This window comes from Lithobates pipiens, unplaced genomic scaffold, assembly GCF_037356315.1.
Source record: "Lithobates pipiens isolate NorthernLeopardFrog02 unplaced genomic scaffold, aLitPip1_a1.2 Scaffold_13, whole genome shotgun sequence".
Lineage (NCBI taxonomy): Eukaryota > Metazoa > Chordata > Amphibia > Anura > Ranidae > Lithobates > Lithobates pipiens.
Window position 1 is genome coordinate 198,939,307 of NW_027507718.1, and position 17,424 is coordinate 198,956,730.

Here is a 17,424-nt window from a genome sequence, read left to right on the forward strand (position 1 = left end):
TTCCACTCTGTTCCAACTGAACATGTGTAATCGCTGCAGGAAAAGGAAGCATAACAGATGTGTAAATATTCTCTGTAGAGCACTGCTGAATAACTGCAAAGCACCATATAAGCGAGCAAAATTAAAACATAATAGTTTTTCTGCACGGCCAGACTCTGGATGTCATTTGTAGTGCAATAATAGGGAAAGCAAGGGGTTATTTGGAATATTTAAGCAATACAGACACTTCACCAAAGCCAGCGTGTTTTGTAGCAACTATCTAAAGAACATATCAAGAAATGTAATCATTTAAAAAAAAAATATATCCTATTCACGAATTAACATGGAACAGAAGACATTCCTAAACTTACAGAGAACATATTGTTTGCAGTGCTAATACTATACAGCACAGTAATCCATGTGTGTGATTCACTTGACACTCTGAAGGATCCAAAATCGTCCTGTCTGAAAATCCTGTTACCTGTGTCAGCAGCTCTGCAATAAACCTCCTCGTTCTCATGCTCATCACGTATCTAGAGACTACACCAGGCCTTTCTAGCCCTTTTATTCTGGACAATAATTTGTGTTTTATGCTGACCCAAAACAAAGGCCTGACTTTTTTTTTTATAACAACCTTAAAGTAACAATGCAAAATAAAAGATGAATATATTAACCAGCTACAACGTGAAATTAGAAAAATGTATGTCTATTTGGATAGATGCTTGTAAAGAAACATAATCTCTACAAAATAAAATTGCAGGGTTTTTCATACACATTTTGGAAATGCTTTGTCAGGGTTATAGAGACAGCTGCCCTCTTCTCCCTGAGGCGCCAGTCTGTGGGCAGTGCCATGTTGCCATCATGCACAATGCAGTAACCCTGCACTGTAAATGGTGGGGGTAAACATGTGAGCATGGCTGGGAGTAGCTTAGAGAAGGGCTGAAGGGGGGGCTGTTGAACTGTTGGAGGAACCTGCTTGAACTCATAATAAGGTAAATATTAAAACTTATTCCTGCACCCTTTCCTTGCATTATGTAATCCATTTATGTAGAAAATCTTTACCTAAAACCTTTTTTAATGCACCATAAAGCATGGAATGTATATTGTGGTGTGCGGCAGTGCAGGTGGGTTAGGATGCTATTTTAAATAAATGGCATTGCAACACACCACATGTCAAGGAATTTTATTGCACATTTTGTAATGCACAAATCTGAATGTGCTCTTAAGTTGGTATGCAAAGAGAGAATAAGAGAGAATAAGCAAGTAAAGTCAATGTAACCATGTAGCCTTTGCCTGTAACAATCTTTTCCTTCTTTCATTAACCCAATGGTGGCTGTGGATAAAGGCTCCACATTTCCAATTGGAAGGTGCCTTCCCAAGAAATAAACCTCCACACATTGTGTAGACAGAGAAAGAGGAAGGAGAATACTGACCCTGGGCATCGCCCCCACCCGCCTCATCATGTAGTGTGAGAGAAGGGAGAGGAGCCCGCTGACCTGAGCACAGCTCCTTCTATTGGCACCGTGTGTGTGTGGGAAATTTTAGCTGTGGCGTTCCACTAAAACTGCTCATAGGGTAGTAATTGTGTTGAAATAGGCTCTACAAGCCTTTAAAGGGGTTGTAAAGCTTTGTTTTTTATTTTCTAAATAGGTTCCTTTAAGCTTGTGCATTGTTGGTTCACTTAATTTTTCCTTCGATTTCCCGTCTAAATGTTTTTTTTCTTTGTCTGAATTTCTCACTTCCTGTTTCTCCTCAGTAAACTTTACACCATCATCCGAGCGGTGTTTAGTCAGCCAGAACAGCTTACTGAACAGCTTACTGAGAAGTAACAGGAAGTGAGAAATTCAGACAAAGAAAAAAAACATTTAGAAGGGAAATCGAAGGAAAAGGTAAGTGAACCAACAATGCACTAGCTTAAAGGAACCTATTTAGAAAATAAAAAATGAACCTTTACGACCCCTTTAAACAGGGGTAGGCAAGGACCAGGGATGAAATAGCCTGGTGGCAATTTGCCCTTGTGGTGGCCATAATGCCTGGCTGGGGAGCCCTGTGGGACATGGACACTATGGGAGGTGTCCAGATTCCTGGGACTGTCCCACAGGATCCACAACACAGTATCAATGTACTTATTCAGTAAGGCTTTCTTGTTGAAACATGAATACAGAAGTGTAAAGCACAAGGAGAATAGACTTAAATACAGGTTTTGTTATACAAATTAAATATTCAAATGCTCATTGTTATAGTTTAATATATCCATTTACATCAAGTCAAAAACTGTTCTTATATAGTTATGGATAAAGTGGGGAAGGATTAGAACCCCCGCTCAGGTTTTTACTGCTACACAGGACTCCGTTAAAGAGGTTTACCCTTAATTGCTCTGCTATTATCAATGGTTTCACCAGACAGGAAGTAAGGGAGAATCTGACAGAGAGAAAGAAAGTAATAAACATCTGACAGAACAGGAAGTGAGGGAAAGTCTATTTAAAAAGATAAAAACCTGGCAGTGGTTTAATTCTCTTTCTCCCTCTATGCAAAATTTAAAAAAATATATGTTTTACCTGGGCAAACAATGAGTCTATCACCACACGTCACAGTCATGTAAGCTGTAACCTACTTTTTGATGCATATACTGTACCCATTTTAGGCTTGTAAAGTTTGAAGCGCTTCCAATTGAAGTGTCACAAAATGAGTTTACATAACAGGAAATCTGCTGTGGACAGCATAATCTCACCCCCATAATAAAAGATGTATGCCAAATGTTGTTGAGCCTGAAAGACTGCCAAAAATATATACAGTACTTGTGTTTAGTTTAACTAGCAATAGAACATATGTTTGCATTAGTAGTACTCTGCTCCTGCATGAGACTGGTACAGTAACTGCAAAGAGCTGGCAGGGAAAATTAATTAAACAGATGAAATTAAATAGGTCAAAAAAAACAGCTGACGGTTCAAAACAACAGACCTATTTTACTGAAGCAGCGTGGAAGGTGGAGGGGAAGAAATATCACTTCTTTCGATTATTAAAATGCTACCTAAAATACGCTATATTAACAAAAGTATTGGGACGCCTGCCTTTACACACACATTAACTTTAATGGCATCCCAGTCTTAGTCTGTAGGGTTCAATATTGAGTTGGCCCACCCTTTGCAGCTATAACAGCTTCAACTCCTCTGGGAAGGCTGTCCACAAGGTTTAGGAGTATGTCTATGGGAATGTTTGACTGTTCTTCACGAAGCGCATTGGTGAGGTCAGTCACTGATGTAGACGAGAAGGCCTGACTCACAGTTTCCATTCTAATTCATCTCAAAGGTGTTCCATCGGGTTGAGGTCAGGAAATTCAAGTCCCTCCACCCCAGACTTGCTCATCCATGTCTTTATAGACCTTGTTTTATGCACTGGTCCAAATCATATTTAAAAAAGGGTGGGGGGTTCTTTTCTATATCCACTGTATATATATATATATATATATATATATATATATATATATATATATATATATATATCAGTATAACATATACTCCTTATCAGTATATACAGTATATAATTCTTGGTGCCATTTGTTCTTTCTGTTGCTGTATTTTTACATGTTTCTTAATGAATAACTATAGAAAGATAAATATTTAATTGCTTGGGAGACCCCTGGGTAACATGGGAGTTTGTTTTCAATGCTGGATCCTGGATTAATCCTCGATTAGGGATATTGCTATGTTTGTTGTACTGATTTTGCTTATGGTATTACTTTTATATGCCTGTTTCAAGTTCATTATGTGCATGATTTCCTGAGGTACTTGACCTTCCGACCCAGCTGCAGCTAATAGAATATATTTTAACTTTTACTATGGTCACCGGGATGAGTATGTCACAATGAGAAAAGATAAGTCATGTTCATTATTCGATTTCAGGACTTAAAGAGGGGATTGTTGTGATATGGCTGAACCGGAGTGATTCCATCTTTTTAAGTTCATATAAGATTAACTCGGGTTAACCTGCTAATTAGTAGCAGTTTACTATAAAGCATACATATAAGAAAATATAGCGTGCATAAGCAGTTTTATTCTGTACTGTCTAAATAAAGAAATTGTGTCTCAATATGTCTGGGCCACAGGACTCATGACTATGAGTCATGAAAGCAGATGGCATAATTAATGATATGTAATGATATGTAATGTACACCTCTGTATTAACCACACCCTATTCTATGCAATGATTGGCTAATAATAGCGTATATAAGTTGTAGACCCGCCCAGAATTAAACCAGATAAGCTTTGAACATCAACTTTGACTCATTCTTTTCTTGTATTCAGTAATAAGCTGTCTCATCAGTGCTGCAGTGCTGACCGGGTTTAGTAAGTGTGGTAATTGCCGTAATTATACCAAGCTGGTCTTTTTTAATCACAACAGATAGCAAGAGAAATCACATGAGTAGATAGACGAAAATATATAAATATACACTATAATACCAAAAGCTTTGGGACTCCTGCTTTTACACACACATGAACTTTAATGTCATTAGTCCGTAGGGTTCAATATTGAGTTGGCTCATCCTTTGCAGCTATAATAGCTTCAACTCTTCTGGGAAGGCTGCCCACAAGGTTTAGGAGTGTCTATGGGAATGTTTGACCATTCTTCCAGAAATGCATTTGTGAGGTCAGGCACTGATGTGGATGAGAAGGCCTAGCTCACAGTCTCCGCTCTAATTCATCCCAAAGGTGTTCTATCGGGTTGAAGTCAGGACTCTGTGCAGGCCAGTCAAGTTCCTCCATCCCAAACTGAAACATGGAAGGAAGAACTCCCTATAACCCACAAGAAGAGTCCTTCCTACAGACCCTGGTCTATTTAAGATCAAAGTTTTGACATATAAAATCTGATGGGAAATTATTTAAAATAACTGACACAATGAAAATGTCAGTTCTGCACATACAGTGTCTTGAAAAAGTATTCATACCCCTTGAGATTTTCCACATTTTGTCATATTACAACCAAAAATGTGAATGTATTTTATTGGGATTTTATGTGATAGACCAACACCAAGTGGCACGTAATTGTGAAGTGGAAGGAAAATGATAAATGGTTTTCAAAATTTTTTACAAATGAATATCCGAAAAGTGTGGTGTACATTTGTATTCAACCCTCTTTACTCTAATACCCCTAACTAAAATTAGGTGAACCGATTGCCTTCAAAAGTCACCCAATTTGTAAATAGAGTCCACCTGTGTGTAATTTAATCTCAGTATATATACAGCTGTTCTGTGAAGCCATCAGAGATTTGTTAGAGAACCTTAGTGAACAAACAGCATCATGAAGGCCATTGAACACACCAGACAGGTCAGGGATAAAGTTGTGAAGAAGTTTAAGGCAAGGTTAGGTTATAAAAAAATATCCCAAGCTTTGAACATCTCATGGAGCACTGTTCAATCCATCATCTGAAAATGGAAGGAGGATGGCATAACTGAATACCTACCAATACATAGCCGTCCACCTAAACTGACAGGCCAGGCAAGGAGATATTTAATAAGAGAAGAAGTAAAGAGGCCCATGATAGCTCTGGAGGAGCTGAAGAGATCCACAACTCAGGTGGGGGAATCTGTCCTCAGGACAACAAATAGTTGTTCACTCCACCATCTGGCCTTTATGGAAGAGTGGCAAGAAGAAAGATTGTTAAAAGAAAGCCATAAGAAGTCCCGTTTACAGTTTGCAAGAAGCCATGTGGGGGACACAGCAAACATGTGGAAGAAGGTGTTCTGGTCAGATGAGACCAAAATTTAACTTTTGGGCCTAAAAGCAGAAGGTTATGTGTGGCAGAAAACTAACATTACACATCACCATGAACATACCTTCCCCACTGTGAAACATGGCAGTGGCAGCATCATGTTATGGGGATGCTTTTCTTCAGCAGGGACAGGGAAGTTGGTCAGAGTTGATGGGAAGATGGATGGAGCCAAATTCAGGGCAATCTTAGAAGAAAACTTGTTGGAGTCTGTAAAAGACTTGAGACTGCGGCACAGGTTCACCTTCCAGCAGGTTAACGGCCCTAAACATACAGCCAGAGCTACAATGGAATGTTTTAGATCAAAGCATATTCATGTGTTAGAATGGCCCAGTCAAAGTCCAGACCTAAATCTAATTGAGAATATGTGGCAAGATTTGAAAATTGCTGTTCACAGACGCTCTCCATCCAATCTGACAGAGCTTGAGCTATTTTGTAAAGAAGAACGGGTAAAAATGTCACCCCTCTAGATGTGCAAAGCTGGTAGAGACATCTCCAAAAAAAACTTGCAGATACAATTGCAGCGAAAGGTGGTTCTACGAAGTATTGACTCGGGGGCTGAATACAAATGCGTGCCACATTTTTCAGATATTTATTTGGAAAAAATTTGGTAAACCATTTATCATTTTTCTTCCACTTCACAATTATGTGCCACTTTGTGTTGGTCTATCACATAAAATCCCAATAAAATACATCAACGTTTTTGGTTGTAACATTAGAAAATGTGGAAAATTTCAAGGGGTATGAATACTTTTACAAGGCACTGTACTTCTGTATTCTCCTATTATTTTCTCTCTCCAAAAATATATATCTCATTTCCTTTTATATTCTTGACAGGATGAAAAGAAACAGCTGATGACAACGAATGTTTGGCTGAGACAGGTAATATAATTTATGCCTCTTGACCTTTAAAGCACATACATATTGTATATACTACTTGCATATACTACTGTTCCACTACAGCTAAGTGGATCTAGAAGATTGATATTATAATATGTAAATACTTATTATTTACATTCTTAGCTGTGTGTTATTTTGGGAAAACAGTAAGCTATATAAGTACATATAGTACAATTACACACTGGGCAAAGCATCCAAAATAATGATTCTAATATCTAAAGAAGACCCATGCCCACAATCATTAAATATGTTCAGGCTTATTGTTATAGTACCCTTTACACTCTCAACTGCAGACAACTGTGGAATACAGTACAACTTTCAATAACTTTAAAGCAGAACTGTGGTCAGGCTGTGGACATTTACAGATTTACATATTTACATATTTTCTATGAGCCGCAAATCTGCTTTAAAGAAACTCTTACTGACTTCTGCATCTGCAAGCACTTTGGAACAATCCATCCTCAAAGAGAAGCAGTAATGTCATTCAATTCAGGCTTCAGCACTCTGATGTCTCCCCTCTTCCTGTACACCTGCTCTACATTTACGCTACAGATTAGACGGGGACAAGCTGTCAATTCACAGCTGGTAGTGGGGGAGCAAAATCAGATACTGAGAGAAAAGGAAAGTATCTTCTACAGTAAGCGTTGAACATGAGTAACTTCAAAGCGCCTGTAACTATAGTGAACCAGCCCTTACACTGTGTCACTGGAGAAAACACTTTCCATATCACCCTGCATAGGTAATTTAGTAAACACAGATGCCCATGCCAGGGTCCAGGTCCAGCCTTTTGAGTTTCCGAATTTCACCTACACAGGCTGACATGCAGGCCCTTCATCCTCCCTCCCCTGCCCATCCCAGTACAACATGTCATGCACACAAAGTGAGGCCAGGCAGGCCACACTCTGAGCTGCTGGGTGAAAGAGGTGGGCTGGTATGTGAATTTTGAAATCAGGGGGGGCGGCCCGCCCACGGCCCGCCCACGGCCCGCCCACGGCCCGCCCACCCTTTTCCATGCCAAGCCAGGCCCCATTTCCTCTTTTACATACAAGCCTACCACTTTCGCTTGGCAGCTTATGGTGTGGCCTGTCTGGCCCCACCTTGTGTGCACAGGCAACCAGCAGCAGGAACATCTTGGCATATAATGGAAGCGGCAGGTGGTAGTGGGGGGGGGGGAGCCAGGTCAACTTTTGCATCGGGGCCCACAAGCTTCAAGATATTCCAATGAATGGAATCAATTGGAAGACAGTGTTTCTTCCACAGCCAAAGCCCACCCTCTCAGCCACTTAATTCCCAGATGTAAGGGTGGAACCCCACACACCTCTACATGGATATCATAATGCCTTCTGCGCCTCTAAGTCAAGAGGATTCTCAGTACAGCAGTACAGTTTGTATTTCAGAGATGTTCTTTAAAATATAGACCTACATTGCTATGATTGCACTATAGTTTATTGAAATGTTACTTCACAATTATTTCATTTATATTTTTTTATCTCATCTTAGTAACCAGTTGCTGATATTTCTAGGGTCACAGCTTTAAATATGTGGTTGCTCTATTAGGCAGAGCCTGAACATTAGGCCAAGTTATTCTCGATTTTCCTGTTCCTCGGTCACTACATTATGGTGTATAATGGTATAGAAGGACGTTTTCGGCTCTTTGACATTTATTTGACAATGTTTATGGTTTTATATACCATATACATTTTGCAATAAAAATGATTGGAAATGAAAACTCTGACCTGACATAATGTATAAGCTAATTACCGCAGAACATATCAAGCAATATTGGCTAATTTTACAAATCAAGAAAAAAAAAGTCCATTGAACTCACAACATTTCTAGCTGCACTTATTCCCCCTGGTGCATATGCATAAGGCCGGGTTCACACTATAGCGATGCGGGAACGCCGCGAATCCGCGGCGTTTACCCGCATCGCACACCTCCCGCCGGCAGTTCACACTGCCCTATGCGGACGGCTGGGAGTGTCAATGTTATGTTAATGACACCCCCAGATCCGTCAGCATATCGCAGTGCGATCTGCCGACTCGCACAGGAATCGGATCGCATGGTGTGAACCCCCATGCAATCCGATTCTGTTGCGGACCCAAAAAAGGGTCCCGTGCGAGTTTGCTGCGGGAGCGCTGCGAATTTAGCCATACTATCTGTATGGCTGAACTCGCATCGCTACGGAGATCGGATGTGATTTGCTGTGCGAATCACATCCGGATCTCCCCCCGCAGCGGTGTGAACCGGGCCTAAATATGCATGCTTGGGTGACCCAGACATGGTAAACAGGATCACTTTCAATGGTTGGAAGATGGTTGCACCTCTAGCTGTCTTTTAAAGTCCCACAACTTGCTAATCCAATATCATGCATATTATTTTTATTATTATACCGGATTTATATAGCGCCAATGAAGGGATATTTGGCTTAACCGCTTTCATTCTTTAAGAAATTCGGTTTCCATTTTGTGTCTCTCTAACATCCACTTCACAAATATATATGCTCTAGTTTTGCTAATCTAGTTTGGTTTCTCATGTTACTGTTATCTTCTTTCAGTTGTTTTGTTTCTTGGAAAGCACATGATTTTGAGGAATCACTAGTTTCACTTTTGTTGTAGGCTGTACTTGTATATGATTGGATAATCTGTATGAAACGTTCAAAGGGCGGTACTTTCTGAAAGCCCCCTTTAAATATTCACACCAAAGAATAAAGATTAGATTTGCTTGGAGAGACTTTGCTGTTTTGTGTCATTGTCTCAATGGGCTAATCTTCTAGGCCTGTGTGGGGATTGGACATCACACTTTAACAGACATCAAGGGGTTAAAAAGAAACCACCTCTAGACAATCTACATTCCCTTCAGCCAACAGTTTACACAGCGTTTTACAATATAATTCTGTTTTTAAGCAGTGCATTCTTTTTTTTCTACACACACACACACACACACACACACTGTAAATCCATTAATATTTATTGCATTTCTGTGATTTTCTTCCTTAGGAATGGGTGGACCTAAAGTTAAAATGGAATCCTAAGGATTATGGTGGAATTACCTATATTAGAGTGCCTTCTGAGTCATTGTGGCTTCCTGACATTGTCTTGTTTGAAAAGTAAGAATGTTTTGTTCTCTTACCAAGTAATTAGGGATGAGCCGAACACCCCCCGGTTCGGTTCGCACCAGAACTTACGAACGACCCCCGCGTTCGGTACGAACGTTAGAACCCCATTGAAGTCTATGGGACTCGAACGTTCGAAATGGAAAGTGCTAATTTTAACGGCTAATATGCAAGATAGTGTCCTAAAAAGGGTTTGGGGACCTGCCTCCTGCCTCAGGGGACATGGGTCACTGCAAAAAAAAGTTTTAAAAACTGCCGTTTTGGCGGGAGCACTGATTTTAATGACGATTAAAGTGAAAAAAAAGGTGAAATATTCCTTTAAATATGGTGCCTGGGGGGTGTCTGTAGTATGCCTGTGAAGTGCCACGTGTTTCCCGTGTTTAGAACAGTCCCTGCACAAAATGACATTAAACGGAAATAACACCATTTAAAACTGCTTGCGGTTTTAATGTTATATCTGGTTCCTGCAATATGGTTGAAAATCATTGAGAAACATGGCATGGGTAGCCCTCCCTGCCCATTACCAGCCTATTTGGGTCTTGTACGCATATTAAGGGGAACCCCGTACCCATATTAAAAAAAGGAAATGCGTGTGGCCCCCAGGCCCTATATACTCAGAACAGCAGTATACAGGCGGTGCAAACAAGACAGGGACTGTGTAGGTTTGTTGTGTTAAGTTGAATCTGTTTGTCATTTTCAACCGGTACATTTTTAAAGTGTAGCTCCAGTCAAAAAAACGATTTTTAAGCTTTTTGGAAAACATAGGGAAGGGTTATCACCCCTGTATAATTTGTTTTGTCGTCCATCTTTTTTCATCTCACTTGCTGCTGTCTCCTTGCGTTTGCAAGTAGGAGATGTTTGTAAGTTGGATGTTTGAAAGTAGGGGCCTGCCCTATATTATAGCGGTATGTACTGGGTACAGAGCACGCAGACAGCACGCACTATCTCCTAACACTACTGACTTCAAGCTCTATTATTAACCACTTGACCACTGGGCACTTAAACACCCTTAATAACCAGACCAATTTTCAGCTTTCGGTGCCCTCACATTTTGAATGACAATTACTCAGTCATGCAACACTGGACCTATAGGAAATGTTTGTCCTTTTTTTACACAAATAGAGCTTTCTTTTGGTGGTATTTAATCACCTCTCAGTTTTTTATTTTTTGTGCTATAAAAGAAAAAAGACCGAAAATTCTGCGAAAAAATAAATTTTTCTTCGTTTCTGTTATAAAATTTAGCAGATTAGTCATTTTTTCTTCATAAATTTTGGCCAAAATTCATACTACTACATATCTTTGGTAAAAATAAGTACAAATTGGTGGATATTATTTGGTCTTTGTGAAAGTTATAGAGTCCACAAGCTATGGTGCCAATATCTGAAAATTGATCACACCTGAAGTACTGACGGCCTATTTCCTTTTTTTCCACAAAATTGTCATATTATCAGGTTATTTCACACACACACACCACAAATTACACCCCAAAACACATTCTGCTATTACTCCCGAGTACGGCGATACCACTTGTGTGAGACTTTTACACAGCGTGGCCACATACAGAGGCCCAACATGCAGGGAGCGCCATCAGGCGTTCTGGAGCACCCAGGCCAATTCTGACATTTCTCTCCTACATGTAAAAATCATCATTTATTTGCTAGAAAATTACAGAGAACCCCAAAACATTATATATATTTTTTTTTTTAGCAAAGACCCTGGAGAATACAATGGTGGTCGTTGCAAATTTTTATCTCACACGGTATTTGCACAGCAATTTTTCAAACACGTTTTTTTGGGGGAAAAAACTGTTTTGTGCTTAAAAAACAAACAAAAAAAAACAGTAAAGTTAGCCCAATGTTTGCATAAAGTGAAAGATGAAGGTATGCTGAGTAAATAGATATCAAACATGTCACTCTTCAAAATTGCACATGCCCGTGGAATGGCGCCAAACGTCGCTACTTAAAAAATCCCCATAGGCGACGCTTTAAATTTTTTTTTACTGGTTACATGTTTTGAGTTGCAGAGGAGGTCTAGGACTAGAATTATTGCTCTCGCTCTAACATTCTCGGCGATACCTCACATGTGTGGCACATGCGAGCACATGGGGACATGGGCGCTTTAATTTTTATTTTATTTTTTTATTGTTCATTTTACTTTATTTATTTTAGTTTGACATTTTTTTCCCCAAAAATATATTTTTGATCACTTTTATTCCTATTACAAGAAATGTAAACATCCCTTGTAATAGGAATATGGGGTGACAGGTCCTCTGTACAGTGAAATCTGGGCGGTCAATATGACCCCACATCTCACCTCTAGGCTGGGAAGCCTGAAATAAAAAATAAAAAAAAGATTCTGGCTTTGATCGTACTGGCGAGTTGGTAGAAGCACCGGAGGGCGGTGAGGGGTGGGGGGCGTCTATGGCTGGGTATTTCAGGGTATCACCGAGTATGGCTGGGTATCTCCGAGTATGGCTGGGTATGGCAATTTATGGCAGGGTATTACAGAGTATTGGCGGGGTATTGGCGGGGTACTACAGAGTAATAGCAGGGTACTGCAGAGTATTGGGGGGTACTACAGAGTAATGGCAGGGTACTGCAGAGTATTGGGGGTACTGCAGAGTAATGGCGGGTACTGCAGAGTAATGGCGGGTACTGCAGAGTATTGGGGGTACTGCAGAGTAATGGGGGTTACTGCAGAGTAATGGGGGGTACTGCAGAGTAATGGCAGGGTACTGCAGAGTAATGGGGGGTACTGCAGAGTAATGGCAGGGTACTGCAGAGTAATGGCAGGGTACTGCACTGCAGAGTAATGGCGGGGTACTGCAGAGTAATGGCGGGGTACTGCAGAGTAATGGCAGGGTACTGCAGAGTATGCACTGGTATTGCAGAGTATTGGCTGGGAATTGAGGGGTTAAATTCGGTGAGCAGCGATGTGGGCACTGCAGATGCAGCCCACATCGCTGCTGACACCGATCTCTTTCCCCTCCGCTGTACCGATCGGTACAGAGAGGGGAGGGAGGAACCGGCGTCATAACATGACGCCGGTTTGTTTACAAGTGATCACTCCGTCATTTGACGGAGCGATCACGTGGTAAACGGCCGCTATGAGCGGCCGTTTACCGTGATCCGTGATGCGCCGGGTCCTGTGGACCCGGCGGTCACGGATGCTCTCGAGTGCGCGCCCCAGGGGGCGCGCGAGAGCAGAATTCTGGGAGGCCGTTAATTAACGGCCTCTCAGAGTTAAACAACCGCCCTGAAGCCGTTAATCGGCAATGGGCAGTTGTTAAGTGGTTAAAGCTAGATCACTAGCTATATAGGTGAGGTGAATATAGTGGTGTATACTGCAGTCAGGGCACAGACAACAACCACTACACAGCAGCAAGATAGGAAATCAGCCAAAAACGATTGGTGTGTAACTGTGTTGAAGGTACACAGAACACCCACTGCTTCAGATGCTAACTAACACACTACACGAGGCCGCCTCAAAGGCGGCCTTATATAGTGTGGGGCGTGCACTACACAGCCTGAGCTATGATTGGCCACAGGCAGGATGCCTGTGGCCAATCATGGCTCTCCTCGCTGCCGGCGCTGCGATTGGCCAAGCATGCGGGGTCACAGTGCATGCTTGGCCAATCATGGGTCAGCAATGCACTGCGCCACCGCAGTGCATTGTGGTCCGCGCGCGCGTCACTCGAATTTTGACGCAAACGGCCCAAACGTTCGGAATTCGCCGAACGGCCGAACAGCCAATGTTCGAGTCGAACGTACGTTCGACTCGGACACGAAGCTCATCCCTACAAGTGATATACAAAAACAATTACTCTAATTAGTGTGTGATATCCTGGCCTAATATCTAAGGCACTGTTCATAGAGAACCTGGATTAATTCATACTCATATTTTAATTTAGGCCCCTTTCACAATGTGGCGGTGGGGGCGTCGGTGGTAAAATGCGCTATTTTTACCATCAATTTCACAGCGTTATTCAGCCGCTAGCGGGGGGCTTTTGTTCCCCCAGGCTAGAGGCCAAGAAAGGGTTAAAACAACTGCAAAGCGATGCTGCAGCAGTGCTATGCCGGCGGTATAGCCGTGCCGCCCCATTGATTTCAATGGGCAGGAGCGGTGAAGGAGCGGTGTATACACCTTCACCGCTCCAAAGATGCTGCTTGCAGGAGTTTTTTTAACGTCCTGCATGCGCACCTCTCCAGTGTAAAAGCCCTCGGGCTTTCACACTGGAGAGACAGGAGTGGCTCTTTACAGGCACTATGCAGGCGCTATTTTTAGCGCTGTAGCACCTGTAAAGCTCCCCAGTGTGAAAGGGGTCTTAAAGTGATATTAAACCCAAAACCAAAAATGTAATATATTGTAGCCTACCAATTGTTAGATGTGGAGGCTGCATTATTTTCGTTTTTATAGGCCTTTTCTCCCTCTGTTTTCACCTGCGGATCTGGCCAGTAGCATGCCTCCTGAATTAGAATGCCCCCACTCTGGATGAATGAGAACAGGGGGCACAGGAGACAGCATTGCCAGTCTGGGGGGGGGGGGGGAGTGTACTGGAAAATTTAGATACACTAACAAAGGCAGTTACAGCTATAGTTTCTTTATTTTTGTGAATAAATAAAAGCTGATCATTGTAAGCAAATGGTTTGTCTCATCCCTGTAACTGCTACATCTGCAAGAGAACTTGTTCTTTTGAAAAACAACAGACTAAATGGCCAGATCCCCAGGTGAAAATAAGGAAAAAGCCTGAAAAGAAAATGAATACTGCCACCACATCTAAGAATTGGTAAGCTGCAATATAATAAATGTTTGCTTTGGGGTTTAAAGTGTTACTAAACCCAGGACCCTGCCTTCACTATATCACTATATCACTATATCTGGTCTCCCACATCACACAGAACATGGAAATACAATTATTTTAGCAAATATAAAGAGCTAAATATCTTTTCTCATCAGCAGTATATAGCAGTTGTCAGGGAATCTCTGTGAGACATCTGGCACATAGATGTGCCAAAGAACAGCTAACAGACACACGCATGCGTGCGGGAGTCCATGGACATGGCTGTGCATGCCCACGCGCGTGGGCAAGCTTCCTCTTGGCACCAGATGGGCTATTCTTTGCTGACCGAACATTAGCTGTGTCCTGTATCCTGATCGTATCCTTTGTGCTCTCCTTGTTGCTGACCTGGCGTGTTCCTGCCAGGTTGTGTGCTCGGATAAGGGTCTGGTATGGATGGACCTGAAGGGTCTGGTATGGATTTTGGGGGGAACCCCTACGCCATTTTTTTTAAATTTGGCACAGGGTTCCCTTTAATATCCATACCAGACAAAAGGGCCTGGTAATGGACTGGGAGTGGGAGGGATTTTGAAAAAAAATTTCAATGAGTTTTCTATATATTGCCGTGACCGAACAATTCATTACAGCCACAATCAGTTTTGACTTTTTCCTTTAGAAATTTAATTTTGCTGTGGTACTGTCCTAAACACAGGAAAACTGCGCCACTTTACAGGCATACTATAGACACCCTCCAGGCATGATTTTTAAAGGAATATTTAATTTTTATTGTTTTACTTTAAGTACCGTATATACTCGAGTATAGGCCGACCCGAATATAAGCCGAGGCCCCCAATTTACCCCCAAAAAAACTGGCAAACTTATTGACTCGTGTATAAGCCGAGGGTGAGACATGCCTGTCCTTCCCTGTGTGTGTGTCTGTCCATCCCTGTGTGTCCGTCCATCCCTGTGTGTCCGTCCATCCCTGTGTGTCCGTCCATCCATCCCTGTGTGTGTGTGTGTCCATCCATCCATCCATCCCTGTGTGTGTGTGTCTCCATCCATCCATCCATCCATCCCTGTGTGTGTGTGTCTCCATCCATCCATCCATCCATCCCTGTGTGTGTGTGTCTCCATCCATCCATCCATCCCTGTGTGTGTGTGTATCCATCCATCCCTGTGTGTGTGTGTGTCTCCATCCATCCATCCATCCGTGTGTGTGTGTCTCCATCCGTGTGTGTGTGTGTGTGTGTGTGTGTGTGTGTGTGTGTGTGTGTGTGTGTGTGTGTGTCCAGCCTACCTGTGTCCCGAGCCTTTGTCCCGAGCCTCCGTCCCGTGTCGTGCCTTGCCTTCGTCCCGTCCCGTCCCGTCCCGTCCCGTGCCGTGCCGTGCCGTGCCGTGCCTTGCCTTGCCTTGCCTTGCCTCCGTCCCGTGCCCTCTTCGTCGGCGGCCATTGTAAAATTCAAAAGCCGCGCCTCCTCCTTCGCCTGTGATAGGCGGAACACTGAATTTCCCAGCAGCCTGTGTTCCGCCTATCACAGACGTCGTATCATCCTCGTCCGTAGTACGAGGATGAGACGATGCCCGTGATAGGCGGAACACAGGCTGCTGGGAAATTCAGTGTTCCGCCTATCACAGGCGAAGGCGGAGCCGGAGGCGCGGCTTTTGAATCATAGAATGGCCGCTGTCTGTCTGCTCGACACGCTGATCGAGCGGGCAGACAGCGATGACTCGAGTATAAGCCGAGGGGGGCACTTTCAGCCTCAAAAAAGAGGCTGAAAATCTCGGCTTATACTCGAGTATATACGGTATTATTAAAATCACTGCTCCCGAAAAAACAACCATTTAAAAAAATATTTTTGCATTGATACATGTCCCCTGGGGCAGGACCCGGGTCCCCAAATACTTTTATGGCAATAAATTGCATATAAGCCTTTAGAATGAGCACTTTTGGTTTTTCATGTTAGTGTCCCATAGACTGTAACAGTGTTCCGTGGCTTTCGAATTTGCTGTGAACACCGCATAATGTTCGCTGTTCGGCAGACAGTCGAATACCAGATGTTCGAGTCGAACTTACGTTCGACTCGAACATTGGGCTCATCCATACTGCTGACGACCTTGGCTATTCCTGAGACTTTACTTCAGCTCTGCACACCATTGCATGCTCCAGTCTCTAGAGCCCTGATAAGCTGCCAGCCCGGAATCATCAACATCAGACACTCGTGTCCCTCCTGTGCTTCAGCTTCCTCTGTCTCATCCTCAGTGGGTCCATGGCAGGAGATATAAGAGAGGCCGGCCTCATAAACTCAGTCTCCTATCAGGTACACTGGTTAAAGCTTGTAAAGCTTGTAGTTTTCATTAACCTCTGACTGTCCTATGAGACTGCATGACCCCTGATCCTCTGTCTGGATAGTGCTGATTGGCCCTGTGCTAATCATACGCACCCTCCCAAAAAATAAAAAAACTCTCTAGCAATACACATCAAACTGAGCATGTGCAGAGTGCCTCCAAGGCTCTGTACTATCAGTGGATGGATTGGGGACAGTAAAAGAAGGGGTGGATCAGAGAAGACAGGGTCAAACAGCCTTTTTACAAAATGCAGAGGATTAACCCCTTTGGTTCCACAGTGAGTATAACAAGCATGCTTTATTGCATACACGGACTAATTTTACTGCTGTGGGTTTAGTTACACTTTAATACTGCTTTAAGGTTAGAAAAGGAAACTTCTATAAAGCAAGAAGAAACTGTTTGTGTATCAGCGGCCACATGAGTTTGGTTGACAAGATTACAATTAAAAGATTCCTGTAATTATGTAAATGCAGTGATTCAAACCCTAAATTGTCTCAGTACAAGTTTGCTCAAATGAGTTACATACGAACTTTGGTTTCC

The 17,424-nt window shown here is 42.5% G+C and overlaps 1 protein-coding gene across 3 annotated transcripts in view; it reads left to right on the top strand.

The window, feature by feature from the left end:
• The window catches only part of CHRNB3 (cholinergic receptor nicotinic beta 3 subunit), a 108,435-nt gene that overhangs the window by 75,655 nt on the left and 15,356 nt on the right, over positions 1–17,424 (top strand). For all 3 annotated transcript variants that reach the window (XM_077476109.1, XM_077476110.1, XM_077476111.1), the window contains 2 exons: positions 6,584–6,628; positions 9,646–9,755. In XM_077476109.1, the coding sequence (XP_077332235.1) occupies positions 6,584–6,628; positions 9,646–9,755 (155 nt within the window). The remainder of the gene's footprint in view (positions 1–6,583; positions 6,629–9,645; positions 9,756–17,424) is intronic.